Source organism: Emydura macquarii, unplaced genomic scaffold (assembly GCF_026122565.2).
Source record: "Emydura macquarii macquarii isolate MOO-44397 ecotype Brisbane River unplaced genomic scaffold, CSIRO-AGI_Emac_v2 contig_1253, whole genome shotgun sequence".
Lineage (NCBI taxonomy): Eukaryota > Metazoa > Chordata > Testudines > Chelidae > Emydura > Emydura macquarii.
This window is the reverse complement of record NW_027131390.1, coordinates 52,916,201-52,931,492: the sequence shown is the minus strand read 5'-3', so window position 1 is coordinate 52,931,492 and position 15,292 is coordinate 52,916,201. Positions and strand designations below refer to the sequence as shown.

Sequence of the window (15,292 nt, the reverse complement as noted above, 5' to 3'; positions counted from 1 at the left end):
ATAGGTGACAACTAGAGGTGTGTGGTTGGAGGGCTTTTTTCTTTATTGAAGCAGGTTACTCATGGTATTTGAGTGTCCCATTCCATGATGTGATCTATTTCACTGGTGGAGTTTCCTTGTTTAGTGAAGGTGATTTCAAGTGTGTAAAGATGTGTATCCTGGATTTTCTCTGCAGAGCATATTCTGTGGTATCTGAATCTCTGGATGTAGATAACAGATTTCCTGGTGTGTTTTCAGATGGCTACTAAAACTGCGAAGATAAGGGTGATGATCTGTGGGTTTTTTATCTGTTGGGTTTCATTGTTCGAAGCTGATCACCATGTCCAGGAAGTTGATGCTAGTGTGATGGTGTTCTAGAGAGATTTTGATGGATGGATGATGCTGGTTGAAGTTGTGATGAAAATTTGAGGGAGTTTAGGTTGATGTATCTCAGGTATATCACTGGTTTTGTGGTGCACTGCAAACAATAATTGAAGATTAGGCATTTATTTTTCAGTAAATTAAATATGAATTATTTGTTTGCAGCTGACTGTATCTCTGCTTGTTAATATTATTTTAAATTAACAAAAAGTAATCCCGAATCCTTCTTGTGCAGGGTAGTGAGGGAAATTCAGTACAATGAAATGTAATAACTTGATATTTGGTTATATAGTTGCAATTCATTTTTAAAATTTGCTGCTGGAAATCAGATTTAAACCTCAAGGTATGGTAGTGTGTGACTGTAGCATCAATTGGAACTATATGCTCACACTGCTTTTCTTAAGAGTTAATTCAGTCCATTACATTTACATATTCCAAAGTGTTTTCTCATTCAAATACGTATTTGTAAATTTTCAAAATAAAGATTATACTATTTAAAATTTCAGTGTATTATATGAAATAAGAGGTCTGAAGGTAGAAGTGTAAGGTACTATTTGCTTATAAAGAGGGATGTGTAGAGAGATTGTGCCAGTTAAGAATATAATTTTGCCATAAATGTAAAGTAACAGGGTCACATTATTAGAGTAAATACCATTCCTTTTCTTTTATGAAGAAAGATGTTATGTATTCTGTTAAGGAATACGGTCAGCTTGATGTCCAGATGTGTCAGACTAGAATTGCGGAGCTAGAAAAGAGACTTCTGGACAAACAGGAAGCAACCGAAAGACTCACAACAGAGGTGGATAACCTACAGGAACAACTTGTCCAGCATAATGGGGCTAAGCATCTTCAGGTACTGTTAATAAAATCAGATAACTTGCATGTTTCCAGCAGAGTTATGGGCAACAGTGTAACTTCATTAAATGCCATAGCAAAGTAGCATGTGTCACGATTACAGGGCTAACTGCACCTCTGACCCCTTCTCTGTTGTCTTTGAGTGCACCTTCACACGTGTTAGGTCTCATGACTTTACCTGTTCTGGGGTGGAATCTTGAGATTCTTTCACCCTTACACAAGACACTGTAGCCAATGACCGAGTCTATCAGCCATGCTTGCCCAGCTGGTCTATCTGGATTTGATACCAGCTGTTCTTCCCTTTGGGAGCTTGTGACTAGTGGTGAACACAGTGACCCCATGTGGCCTTCTTAAAATAAAGTATCATTTAATTTTAGCAGTAGGAAAAAGGATAGCATAAGAGAAGAAGATGATTTTTAAAACAATGAAAGGTCTAGATGCATGTCTATCTTGCACAGAGTCCTAGCTAGGTCTATGTTACCCCAGACACCCCAAAATGTGGAATCTGGGTTCTCTTTTTCTCTTGACTGTCTTTTGAAGGATCGTCTTCAAAGCCAGTCAGATTTCTTTGTTGTCTCAGCTCGTATGTTTGGAATGGCTGCCCCAAACCATTTTGAGTTCCTCAGAGGGGTCAGGAGCCAGAGCATCAAAGTGAATGACTCCTGCATTGTCAATGAGGAGTTAACAGGAAGCCTATATCAGGATCAACCCTTCCTGGGTGCTTTTGCTGACAATTCTGCTATTGAATTAGCTCAGTATAGGCATACAGTAAATATCCTTATAACAATCAGATATAGAGAAGATATAATATTCATAAATTATTATAGAGCAGCAGCAGATTTGCTATGCTATGAAATATCATTGATGATCGAGATAACTATTAGTAAAACTAATAATCTGTGTAAACTTCTTGTTATCTGAAAATTAAATCTATTCAAAATTAGGTTCCTGGTCCGGGATTGAAGCTCGTAGGTGTTACTGAAATACAAATAATAACAGAAATTTGTTGAGTTTTTTATTGGCATGGCAAGCTTGAAGTGTTGCCAGATTATAAGAGAGAGACCCTCCTTGTATCAAAACTAAATCAGTTTTGCAAAGGCTTCATTTTTAAGCTTTCAGGTGTCCTGAGATCTTCATAAAATTGAGGCTTACTGAGTATCCAAATTGGCAAGAGGATACAATCTTGAGGTTCCCCTCTGAAAAAACGCTCATCTAAAACTGCACCAAATTAAAGGAAGTCAACTAAACTTCCAGAATATACTCTCTTCTTTTAAATATCAATAGTTAACACATCTGATGTTGAAAGAAATCCTCTGTTCTTTTGGATTGGGTGTGTTTAAAACATAGTTTTGCTTCCTTGAAACCTTTTTAAAATTAGGGGTTTAAATAATTTAAGCTCAACACACAGCTTCAATCATGGAGAGCTCCTAAGTGTAAGAGCTTTTCCGAATTGAAGACTGGCACTCTGCGGTAGCAATGCTTTAGGAGCTACAAAGGAATGAAGCTACAGTCATTGTAAGTTAAATTTAATGAGGTCAGTTAACTTGAGTTTAGAAGGTTGGGGTGCATTGTGGAGAAAAGGGGTTCACTTTCTTACATGGTGATTTAAATGTTCTATATGGTGTTTACAATCAAGAATCAAATGTAACATTACTTAATTTCTCTTGTACAGATTTCAAAACCAAGTTTAATGAAAACTCCAGTGTCTATCAAATGTTGTATAGATAAGTTTTTAAAAATACAAATTTCAAACATTTATTGAATTTTCAACATTTCTCTGGAATTGGGTGGCCCTGAATCATCTTCCTGGAAGCAACTATGTTTCTGGATAAAGGCTCAAATAAGATGGAACATCTCTTCCTTTGTTGTCCTTCTCCCTCTCCTCTTCCTCCCCCTCCCCCGGCCCCAAATGGAGATCATTCTCCTATGCTTGTTTAAAGTGAGTTCCAACATGTATTGTACTCTATCTTTTGCAGGGCTGGTGGTAGTTGGGGTAAATATTTGTGTATACGGGGGTTGTGTTTGTTCACTTTATAGGCTCCTGGTTTCTAGGATTTCCACATGAAGATGAACTGCACCCCACATGCTTGAAGAGTGTCTAAACTGCTTCCTCCTTAACTGCAGACTGACTTTTTCCTTCCAGGAGTAGGAAACCAAAAAGTTTCCTGTCACTGAAAAATACTTAAAAGAAGCTAATGAGAGTAATATGAAATAGGATTAACATGTCCCAAATTATTTGTTTTTTCTCACTTGAATGAGAAGAGGTGAACATCTCGGCTCCATTCACCCTGGATCAGTACAGCTTATCTTTTATTTAATGGAGGCACTGAGAATTCAGTTTTTTACTGTAGAAATTTGAGGCTTTGTTTTCCCCCTTACCTATTAAAATGTTGGCACTTGCTAAAAATAATGCTCTAAATTGGCTTCCTTTACCCTTTGAAATCAGTGCAAGAGAAATTTTTTCCCCACACTTTTCACAGAAATGTGACTGCTTCTGTTTACTGATGCCTTCAGTACAATGCAAAGTGCTAGTTCCTTTGTTTTTAATGAAGGTTAATGTGTCTAAAGTGCTGAAAAATTTCTGGTGTTAAAGCTGCATTAATGTTTCATGTAGGAGCTGGAGACGGCTGTCCAGGAACGGAATGAGATAATAGCTCAGTTGACAACTAACCTTCAGCTGGCAAGGCAAAATCGGGATGACATTCAGGAAGAGGCCTCAATCCTCACTGATCAGATCAATGGTTTACAACTTCAGTTACATGAGGTGTGTGCTGGCTTTTTAAAATAGTTTCCAGAAAATGAGGATCAGAACATAAACTGGAAAAAAACCTTAGTAAATCTTGACCTCAGCAAATAACTCTTAACTACATATATGAATCTCCTCTTCCCCTTTCTTCTCTTTAACATTTGGTATAAATGTTGTTTTCAGGCTTACTAAACAAAACCGGAATTAATGACTTGATGTTATTGTAGTTCAGTTGACTGCACTGCAGATGAAGCATGCTCCACCTACTGGAGAGCTGGATTGAGAGGCAGAAGCTCAGGGTGCTTTCATGGCTTTCAGGGTGCTCTGCCATTGACTTGTGGTGAAACCTTCAGAAAGTCACTTCACATTTTTGTGCCTCAGTTTTTCCCTTGTTAAAATAGGGGGAACTTTTATCCAACTTCTTGAAGAAAGCAGTTTGAGCTCTATAAATGAAAAGTACTATAAAACCACATGACAGGGTGTCACCGATTGACCAGATTGGTGCTATGCCCTAGTTTTTAAACGGTCTCTTGAAGGAATCCCTTCAGTGTGCCAGATCGCTTATGCGTCTCACTCTTGCTTCAGGTAGACCACACAGTGTCACTGCTGCCTCCTTAGACTGAACCTCTGAGCTTTAGGATTCCTGCTTCACACTATGAGCTCTGCTCAGCGAGTCTAGCTGAGACAGACTCCTAATGGAGACTTGTACACTCTTCATGGACTAATGCACTTCACCCAGGATCTGCAGTGACACTCAAGCAGCATTTTCAAAACAGTAGGGTTTATTAGTCAACTGGAACACAGCATTGGAATTCCTTAGGTTAGTACAGAGGAATAAAAGTTAAAGCAGAGTCTGTGCTGGTGAGCACAGAGCAATTCATTTTCAGGCTCTGTGTTTCTCTGGTTTCCTTAGTAAGAGCCCAGGCTAGAGAGCCCAAGTTTCTTTCAGAGCCCACACTTATCCCTCATCTTACAGATCTCAGTTGTCTTTCCCTCCACCCGCTGAGGTCTCTGCTGAGCTTCCCTGCTGAGAATGTTGATCCATGAGTCATTGGAGCTTATATTGTTTCTCTGGACTCCTTGTTGATATGGGACAGTTTCAGCCAATCCCTTAATGACTCTATTCATTCCATCCAGACCAGGGGGGGGGGGGTGGTGAGGAGTCATACACTCACACTTATGTCTAAGCCTGCCCTGAGAGCAAGCTTAATCCTTTTCCCTGCTCTAGGTAGCAATGCAAAGTGTAGGAGAAACTGAGATGCAGACAGGCCTCAGAAAAATATTACAAAATTACCAGTTCATCACCCAGGGTATATATTAAATCCTCCTCTTACATTTTAATCAATAATTCCTGGCCTCATATGGTTCTGTCACCATAGTATCTGAATGCCTATGTATCACCTGTGCAGGTCCTATAAGGCTCGCGGGCTGGGCCAAAGCAAACAATCCAGTTTTCTTGCCAGGAGTGCAAGGTATAAAGAATGGTGGGGGACCATCCACCACTCCAGTTCTTTCTCACTGCCTTTGGCCCGAGACAGAGTGCTTCAGTGTCTGCACTTCTTAGCTTAGCTTTTGAGAATTATGTGTAGTTCTCTACTTGTACTAAAAACCTTTTTTTTTTTTTTTTTTAATTGAGTATGGGTTAATTTTAAGGATTTGCTTGTGTGCCCCTTCCGTCCACCCCAACCCCTCTATTTTTAGTGAAGAAATTTAGTTCTTCGAGTGCTTACTCATGTCAATTCCATTGTGGGTGCGTGCGCACTCCCATGCACAGTTACCAGAATTTTTTCCCCCTTAGCAGTATCCATAGGGTCAGCTTAAGTGCCCCCTGGAGTCCCACGCACATGCCTTGGTACATAAGGTGCCACTGGCCCTACGCCCCCTCAGTTCTTTCTTTCCACCACTGACCATTACTGGAACTGCATTCGTTGCTTGCTCCCGCAAGTGCCTCTTAGCATTTAGTTTTAAGTGTTGTTATGTAGTTTTTAATTAGAAGTAGTTAGTGTATTTGTAGTGAACAGTTGTAAATAGTTTAGTAGTTAAGGTTTAGTCCCCGTAGGCACCTCCGCCTGGCAGCGGACCATGCCCTGATCTCCTGGCTTCAAGCCCTCTAAGTCTTGTGGCAAGCCCTTCCCGCTTAGTGACCCCCACAACAGTTGCCTGAAGTGCCTGGGGAGTTGCACAGGAAGGACAAGTGTTGTATCTGTAAGGCGTTCAGACCGAAGACTCAGAAGGAGCGGGAGATCAGTCTGAAGGCCTTACTCATTGAGGCTGCCTTAAGACCAACCTCTGAGTCATCCCGCTCCCTCTCGGTGTCTAGCATCACGTCGGTGAAGAGTGCCTTTCTGGCACCGGAACTTGCACGGCACCAATCTTCTGCTTTGCCGTTGAAATGGAAGCAGAAGAAACAATGCTTGAAGAGGGGTTGCTCCCCTGTGCCTTGGAAGACCAAGGAGGCGGGGTCGAGCACGGGGCCATCACAGGTCCAACAGGCTGAGCAGATTCTGCAAGAGCAAGGCTCGCTGCCTACAGCCCTAAGTTCTCGGAGGGAGCCTCCTCTGACTCTGGGGAGTGGAAGAGGGCCTCCACAGATCATGGTGCCGTCAATGCCGGAAGAATTTCAAGCAGCGACAGACTTAATGGCACTGCCCTTGCCTCTGACGTCTTTGTCCCAGATGGAGCAGATGAGGGAAGGCACTGGCGTCAAAAGGGAAGCCCCCATTGGGACCCCCCTGATGGCTGCACCGCTCTCCAGAGCCCTGGCGTGCCTCTTCACGAGCCAGGTCGCCAAGGAAAAAGTCTCCTCCCTCCAGGCACTGATCTCGAAGGGTGTGTTCCTTGTCACCGGGAAGATTGCTGGTGGCGGAGTGCCGACAGCGGAGGCATTCAGCGGCATTGACTCGTCACTGATTTCAGTTGCTGGCAACAAAGGCCTTGGATCCGGCAGAGCAGCACCAATCGAGATCAAGGTCCAGCAGATGCTCACTATCGGGGAGTTGGCACTGATCGCTTTTCCTGGCACAGATGAGTTTGTCTGTGTGTTCACGGCGCAGAACCAGGTCGCCGGCATCTGGACGCTCACCCAAGGATGATTGGTGCCATTGTTGATCTCCGACATCGAGGCACTCACCTGTGGTGCAGTGACGTTCCCACTCTTCCTTCCACTGGAGGCCTTCTCTGGCACAGCACCAGTTTAGAGATTGTTAGCACCAGTTGCCGGTATTATGCTCCCCGTCACCGACACAGTGGTCATCTGAGCACCAGAGGTCTTGGGAGGCCAGATACTGCTTCTGCTCTCCTTGGCACTGCTCAGCAGGAAAGGGGTCAGGCTCAGGCCATCGTTGGTCACTAGAGAGTGAGTCTGGTTTCTCGGGAGGATAAATCCTCAGTACCCCACCCTAGCCAGCCCCATTGACCTGAGGGTCAAGAACAAGGTCCCTGTCCGGCTGATCCAGGATGGCTTCAGGGAGAGGGGCTGACTCAATGGCCCTTTTGGAATCCCTGGGAGTTCCCTGTGGCGACAGGGCCTTGTTCCCTTCAATCATTGGGGAAACAGTCCACAGCCCCAGCACCCTGTCGAGAGTCACAGCTTTGCCTCAGATGCGGAGTCAGACTCGCTGGAGGGGACATCTATGGCAGTTTCCCAGCAGCCAGGGGAGATACCACCACCCCCCGCACTGGGTACTGACTTGGTCAAGGTCTTCCTTCTTCCCTGACGAGGCAGTCACAACAGGGCCGTCAGCCTCCTGAATGACTTCCGTGCCCACTTGAAGATCCACAAGAGGGTTGCCCAAACTTGTGGTTAGAAGCAGAGGAGATCCAGGAAACATCGGAGAACCTCTTTGATGTGCTGGCGGCTGCGGTGCTTGCACAGGTTGCCCTGCCAGTCCACGAAGGGGTTCTCAAGGTGGTTAAAACCTTGTAGCAAACGCCATCCTCCTTGCCACCAACCTCTAAAAAGGTGGAGAAAAAGTACTACGTTCCCGCTAAGGGGTTCGAATACTTGTTTACGCATCCTTTCCCTGGACAGACAGGGACAAACCGGCGTGACCCCCACCCAATAAGACAATAAAAAATTGGATTTGTTTGGGAGAAAAAATTATTCTACGGCGAGCCTGCAATTACGGATCGCAAACTAACAGGCACTGTTAGGGAGGTATAATTATGACCTCTGGGACTCCATGGAGCATTTCAGTGAGTGTCTGCCCCAGGAACAGGCACCAGACTTTGCCACCATCCTGGAGGAGGGCAAGACGGTGGCCTGGGCTGCCTTGCAGGCAGCTTCAGGTGTGGCGGACTTGGCTGCAAGATCAGTGGCCTCCATGTTCTCCAATCTGGACTTAGTTCGGGCCGCCTGTCACCGTCTAGGCCTGCTGTTGAATGAACAAAAATCCCCATTAACACCAGTGCAGAGAATAGAATTCATTAGGGCCGTTCTTGACTTTATAAAGGCCAGGGTGTTTCTGCCACAGGCTCAGTTTGAAGCCATGTGAAACCTGATCATGGGCCTACAACGCCTCTGCCCTTACTACAGCACAAACTTGCCTGCAGTTGCTGGGCCATATGGCAGTGCACCTATATGCTGCATAATGCACGTCTGAAACTCGGGTCGCTCCAGCTGTGGCTGGCCTCTGTGTACACCTTGAGCGGGCACCCTTTGGACAGGGTGGTCACGGTGCCCCCACAAATCCTAACCTCTCTGAGTTGGTGGTTGGACCCCTGGTCGGTAATGGAAGGGATGCCCTTTGCAGATCTAGCCCCTCGGTGACTCTAGTTTCGGATGCTTTGGACTTGGGGTGGTGGGCACATATCAGCTTGGGGCACACCACCACCAAGCGACCTGGTTGAGGGAGGACCCAGGGGCTGCACATAAATATCAAAGAGCTCCGGGTGATCCGCTTGGCATGCGGGGTGTTCCTCCCCTTACTGAGAGGCAAGGTAGTCCAGGTCTTTCCGGACAACACCACCGCAATGTTATGTCAACAGACAGGGTGGGACCTGCTCCCCAGACCTGTGTCAGGAGGCAGTGAGTTTGTGGAACCTAGTGATAGGGCAAGACATTCACCTGGTGGCTTCACACTTCCCTGGTATCAAAAAAAAATGCCACAGCGGACTGACTGAGCAGTCCTTCTTACCTTGCCACGAGTGGTCTGTCCACCCATCAGGAGCCAATATGATTTTCTGGGTGGTGGGGGTTTCCCCAAGTGGATCTTTTCGCTTCCAAGTTCAACAAGAAGTGCAGTCAGTTTTGCTCCATTCACAGGCTCGATGAGGGAGCGCTGTCAGATGCCTTCCTACTTTCGTGGTTGGGGAGGCTTCTGTATGCCTTTCCTTCCAGTCCATTGATTCACAGGGTCCTATTAAAAATCAAGAGACAAGGTGAATGTCATCCTTACAGCATCCGCGTGGCCCAGGCCAACACTGATTCACAACGCTCCTGGAACTGTCTGTTGTTCCTCCTTTGGAGCTGCTGTGTTGGCATAACCTGCTTTCCCAGGATCGGGGGTGACTTCTGCACCCAGACCTGGAGTCCCTGCACCTGATGGTGTGGAGGCTTTGTGGCTGAACCTAGAGGAACGGGCTTGCTCATCTCAGGTGCAGGCAATACAAATGGGTAGTAGGAAACCTTCCACCAGGGCATCTTATTTAGCCAAGTAGAAAAGGGTTGCATGCTGGGCCGCAGCCCAGGTGGTTACGCCCCACCATGCATCAGTCCAGACAGTGTTAGACTACCTGCTGCACCTTAAACTTCAGGGCCTAGCCACTACTTTGTTGAAAGTACATATAGCCACTATTTCAGCCTTCCATCCTCCGATTCAAGAGAGGTCAGTTTTCTCTCACACCATGGCGGTTGGGTTCCTGAATGGTATAGAGAGACTTCCCGCCCTCCCCCCCCAGGTTAGGGATCCGTTACTCCCCTGGGACCTGAACTTAGGCCTCTCCAGGTTCATGGGGGGCATTGAGCCTTTGACTACCTGTCCTCTTTTGCTGCTGTCGTGGAAGATACCCTCCAAGCCGAGGTGATGGCAACTAGGATTGGCTATCTGAAATTAGGGCACTTACCTCAGAGCCACCTTACATAGTTTTTTATAAGGACAAGGCCCAGCTGAGGCTTCACCCAGCCTTTTTGCCCAAAGTGGTGTCACAATTCATGCCAGTCAGGACATCTTCCTGCCGGTATTCTTCCTGAAGCTGCATGCTTCGGAGGAAGAACGGAGGTGGCACACGCTGGACATACAAAGAGCCCTGGCTTTTTACATTGAGAAGACGAAACTGTTCCATAAATCTACGCAGCTGTTCGTGGCGGCGGCCAACAGGAAGAAGGGCTTACCTGTCTCTTCCCAGCGGATCTTCTCGTGAATAACCTCCTGCATTAAGTTCTGCTACAAGCAGGTGAAAGTTTCCCTTCTGGGAAAGGTCACAGTTCACGCAACTAGAGCGCAGACCTCTTCTGTGGCATTCCTGGTGCAAGTGCCTATTCAGGACATATGCAAAGCCGATACACGGTTGTCAGTGCACACTTTACATCTCACTGCGCCATTATTCAGCAGGCGAGGGATGATGCCAGCTTCAGCAGAGCAGTGCTGCATACAGCTCATCTGTGGACTCCGAACTCGCCTCCAAGGTACTTCTTGTGACTCACCTACAATGGAATCGACATGAGCAAGCACTCAAAGAAGAAAAGACGGTTACTCACTTCTTGTAACTGTTGTTCTCTGAGATGTGTTGCTCATGTCCATTCCATGATCTGCCCCCATCCCTGCTGTCAGAGTTGATGGCAAGAAGGAACTGAAGGGGCATAGGGCCGGTGGCGCCTTATGTACCATGGCATGTGCGCAGTACTCCAAGGGATTTCGAAGACTGCCCTTTGGATACTGCTAAGGAGAAAAAAATTCCGGTAACCATGCACAGGGGCATGCACACACCTACTATGTAATGGACATGAGCAACACATCTCAAAGAACAACAGTTACAAGATGAGTAACCATCTTTTTTCTGTAATGCTTCCAAATCCCCTGGATTTAAATTTTGTGGGTCTTATGGGGGAGCTTTCCTCTTAATGATAGTCACTTCTCCTGTGTTTAGAGGAGTCCTTGCTAAATGCAGTGTATGCATATCATTCTCCGAGAGAACAAAAATATTCAGAGAAGTGAGGCTGAAAATGTATTTTTAGACCACTCTGTGCAGGCAGCCTCAAACCTGGGACTGTCTGATGCTCCCCGCCACTGTACAACGAACTGCAGGATTGAGTAGTGCCATGTCTGTTAGCTTCAGGCTCACTCCTCAAAGGATTTGGATAGGAAGTCTGAGAGGGAATTGTGAAAAGGTAGTGAGAGACACTCTTCCAAAGAGATAAGTAGCAGATCTCCATGTAAATCTTTGAGGAAAAAGAGGGAATAATCTCCTTCGCTTTGCTACTAAGGAGATTTCATGTTCTAATATGGGTCCTGATGGTGTTTTGCAAAAAGACACCATGCTGACAGCTCAGTATTGAAAGAAAAGAGCACTGTGTTGGCCCCAAGTGCAGAATCCATCAGTACACAGACATCTTCAGTACTGAGAAAGTACCCTGTCTACCTCTAAACCCTTGGCACTTGAAAAAGCATTGGCTTTGGAAAAATGCTCTGAACCAACTAGACCATCAGCACCACCAGGTGAGCCAGTACTGAACACTTTATCCCAGGGAATGTTTGTGACCCAGAGCCCTGCTCCATCTCCAGCACTGGTACCACGTAGTTATCCCCTATGTTGTCAGATGGGTTACCGTTACCTCTGCCTATGAGATACTAGACTGTCACTGGTACTGACTCTCCAGTACCAACCGTGAGTCAGGCTATACCCATGTTTATATCCAAGATGGTATTTGAGATCCATTTAAATCAGAATATTCACTTACCCATACTTTTTCGAAAACCTCATTCTAACCATGATGAAGCTAGATTACATACCCTGGATGTTTGTAAGGCGTTAGCCTTTTATCTCCTAAGAACAAGTCCTTAGATCTTCCTTGAGGCTTGGTTTTGTTCCAGAGAGTATGAAGGGAACTCCAATCTCTATCCAACCACCATTGTCTAAGTGATTTCATGATGTATTGAATCATGTTATGAGAAAATGAAGATAGTCCCACCAGCTAATTTTAGGGCTCATTCAGCCAGGCCTCAAGTGGCTGTCTTGAAGAACATTTCCATTGAGGCTATCTGTAAAGCTGCCACATGGGATTCCATTCACAGTTCCTCTAGACATTATTCATGGTAAAGGTTTCTGGAACAGATGCCTCTTTTGGTACTGCAGATCTTCAATCAGTGGTAGATAAAATTCTGAGCACTACCACTATACTTAAATAACTTTGGAGTCATTTAGAGTGGTATACACAAATGGACAAGTGTGCAAAAAAAGCAAGACAAGTTGCCTCTACAGTAACTGGAGTTCCTTGAGATGTTGCCCATGACTTGCCTTTCTTCCTCTCTGCTTTGGAGTCCCTCTATGCTATAATGGGCTCTGCAGTATAGAAGGAACTGGTTCCACACAATCCTTTATACCGTCAGAATGGGGCATGAGAAGAGTCGGGGTGCGCATGCATGGGCTGAAGAGACACTACTAGCCAAAAAACATGTCCCATCTCTGGCCATGGGGCGTATGGAGAACACTTCTTGAAGAACTCCTGTTACTGTAGAGGTAAATAAATTGTCTCTAATTTTACAACAATTAAGTTCTCACTATAAAATTTTGTTCATTTAGGCTAATGAGTTTCTGAAGAGTAGAATTCCTGGGAAAAGTGAATTATCACAAGCCCAGGAGCAGATGGCTGTGTTTCAGAACAAACTCCAGGAACAAAGTACCAAATTGCAGATAATGTATCAAAAAGCACATGACCTGGAAGTGCAACTGGAGTCTTCTCAAAAGGTAAAAGCTCTTAAATGTGCCAGTCACAATTAAATTTGTCAGGGGTGCTGGAGCAATTTGTGTAGTGGGAGGAGCTGATGATGGAAACCATGTGTTTGATATTACTACTTCAAGCTAGGGAGTGTGACACCACCCCTCACACTCAAAGTTCCAACACCACTGCTTTGTGTTAAAATGAAGAATAGTTAGAATATAGCCTTGTAATGTGATTTTGCGGCCCAACCAGAGTCATGCTGTGTTGCTTTTAAAAGTTTTTGGAAGAGACTGCTAATGAATACTTAGATTCTGCATGAAGTAGTGTTACTGTTTCGGTAAAGGGTTCTGGATCAGTGGTACTGAACTTACTCTTTAGCATGATGTTAGGGGAGGATTGCAGTTCTTTTGAAGGTGTCAATTTACAGATTGGACATAAAATCAAGGTCCTCACTATTAAGGATTGATGGCAATCTTTCTAAGAGGTAATGACTTATGTCCTGGCTATATTTAAATTTAGATCATTACATTCTTTCTGTCTAAATTCTCCCTGCAATTTCAGTTGGACATGGTGGTATTCGTGATTAGTCCTAAACTAGTGTGTAATGTTGAGACACTTCATCCCAAAAGTGGCTGGATTTCAATTGTTGTTGAAGTGATCCGTGTTTAGATGTGTTAGAGATTGTAAAGTGCTTTGATTCATGGGGATGAAAGGTGCTGCATAAGTGTAGGATGATTATTTTATACTTCTACAAGAGTGTTTCAGGAGTTACCCTTAAGATCTACATGAGAACAAAACTTAGTTGTATATCTGTAATCATGTGAGCTTCAGACATAAAGATAAGTGAAAGTTTCTGTTGGCCTCCAGGTTCATAGATTTGTTCATTAAATATATAATTTGTATCAATAGAATCGGTTAAGATTCCCAGTCTGATGTACTTAAAATATTACCCATTGGGGAAGTCCTACAAATTTATTTTTATTATGGAGGTACTTCATAATTATAGCTGAGTGTTTCGCAATATAATTTTGCTCCATAATTATAGTTGAGTGTTTTGCCTATAAAGCAGGGATTCAACTTTTGTTGGTTATGAATAATACATTGTGCTCCCCAGAATTACAGGATGTGCTTTTTGAGTATAGAATGCATTTTCTAAGAATTTACAAGTAAATACAATTAATTGGTTTAAGTTAAAATTAATTTACTAATGGGTCCTTTAACCAATACAGCACCCTGTGTTAGATCATATTTTGTCTTGAATGATCTCATCTTAGGCATTTCCACAAACGACACACAAGTAGGCAGTGAGGTAAATATTAAGTAGATTTTGTGCAATGGGTAGTTCTTGAAAAGAAATACTTAGAATTAATGGTCACTTTTCCCATTATTCTTCATAAATGAAAATTTCTCCTTTAGCAGAAGCTGAAGAGCATTATTATTCAGAGAAACACTCAATTGCCTTCTTTCAAAAGAGTTATTTTGTATTATTCTCAATGGGACTGGTGGCATAGGTTGCCACTGTTTCCGTTTCTGTTCACCTGCTCCTGTCTACACTCTGGTTGCATAGAGGCCAGCATCTTCCCTGAAGGCAGTTTGGCTTTGTTCACATTGGGAACAATGGGAGGCAATAACTATCTTTGTTAAGAGCAGGCTGTGACCTCAGTCCTGTTGAGAACGAGGGGTAATGGAGGTTGTTTTGAAATAAGATGGATCTTCATGAGTGTCTCTGAAATAGATTTTATGTGCCAGCTTCGGCTGAAGGAGAAATCTTTGTTATCAAACATAATACTACAAAATTTATTCTTAATCCTAAGCATCTCTTTTAAAAATTTACCTGTTGCACTAGATCTAACAGAGAAGGCAGGACGGAAGGGGAAACTGAGTGCATTCTGCTCTCTGATATGTTCCTCTACTGATACAAAACACCTGTAAACCCAACTTAACTGGCCAGTATACTTTGGCTGCTTGGCACTTGTTCAGAGCAGTATGAAGCAGCTAGCATACACTGGTGAATCTGGCCCTAAAAAAGTTAAAATTAAAAAATAACTTCAGCTTGATATTCAAGTGTTCAAGTGATTAAAAATATCATATGGGTAGCAGTCTCTTTGGGTTTCTTATTTAGTGTTCATGAATGAAAATTTTATGTTAAAATGCAAGGGAATTCCTTAATAAAAACCCTTAAATTAGATTGAAGGCTGAGAACACACACCAGTGATTTAGCGATCAGGAGAGAACTACAAGAATGTTGTAAATATCCCCAAAACAAGCATTCTAAACCAATAAATTCGGCTGACTCATACTCACAAGAAACCCAAACATAATGAGATATGATGCACATTTACAACACCTGTGCAATTTTAACACTTGCCTGTAGTGACATCATGAGGAAAAAAATGAAAAAAAAAATCTGTTTTTAAAAGTTAGTTTAAAAGTTTGGGAAATATTTTTTTTCT

At 43.8% G+C, this 15,292-nt stretch overlaps 1 protein-coding gene across 1 annotated transcript in view; it reads left to right on the top strand.

Moving 5' to 3' along the window:
- Positions 1 to 15,292, top strand: part of PCNT (pericentrin) — a 202,712-nt gene that overhangs the window by 19,474 nt on the left and 167,946 nt on the right. The window contains exons 4-6 of the mRNA XM_067548788.1: positions 1,058 to 1,213; positions 3,830 to 3,979; positions 12,701 to 12,865. Coding sequence (XP_067404889.1) covers positions 1,058 to 1,213; positions 3,830 to 3,979; positions 12,701 to 12,865 — 471 coding nt within the window. The remainder of the gene's footprint in view (positions 1 to 1,057; positions 1,214 to 3,829; positions 3,980 to 12,700; positions 12,866 to 15,292) is intronic.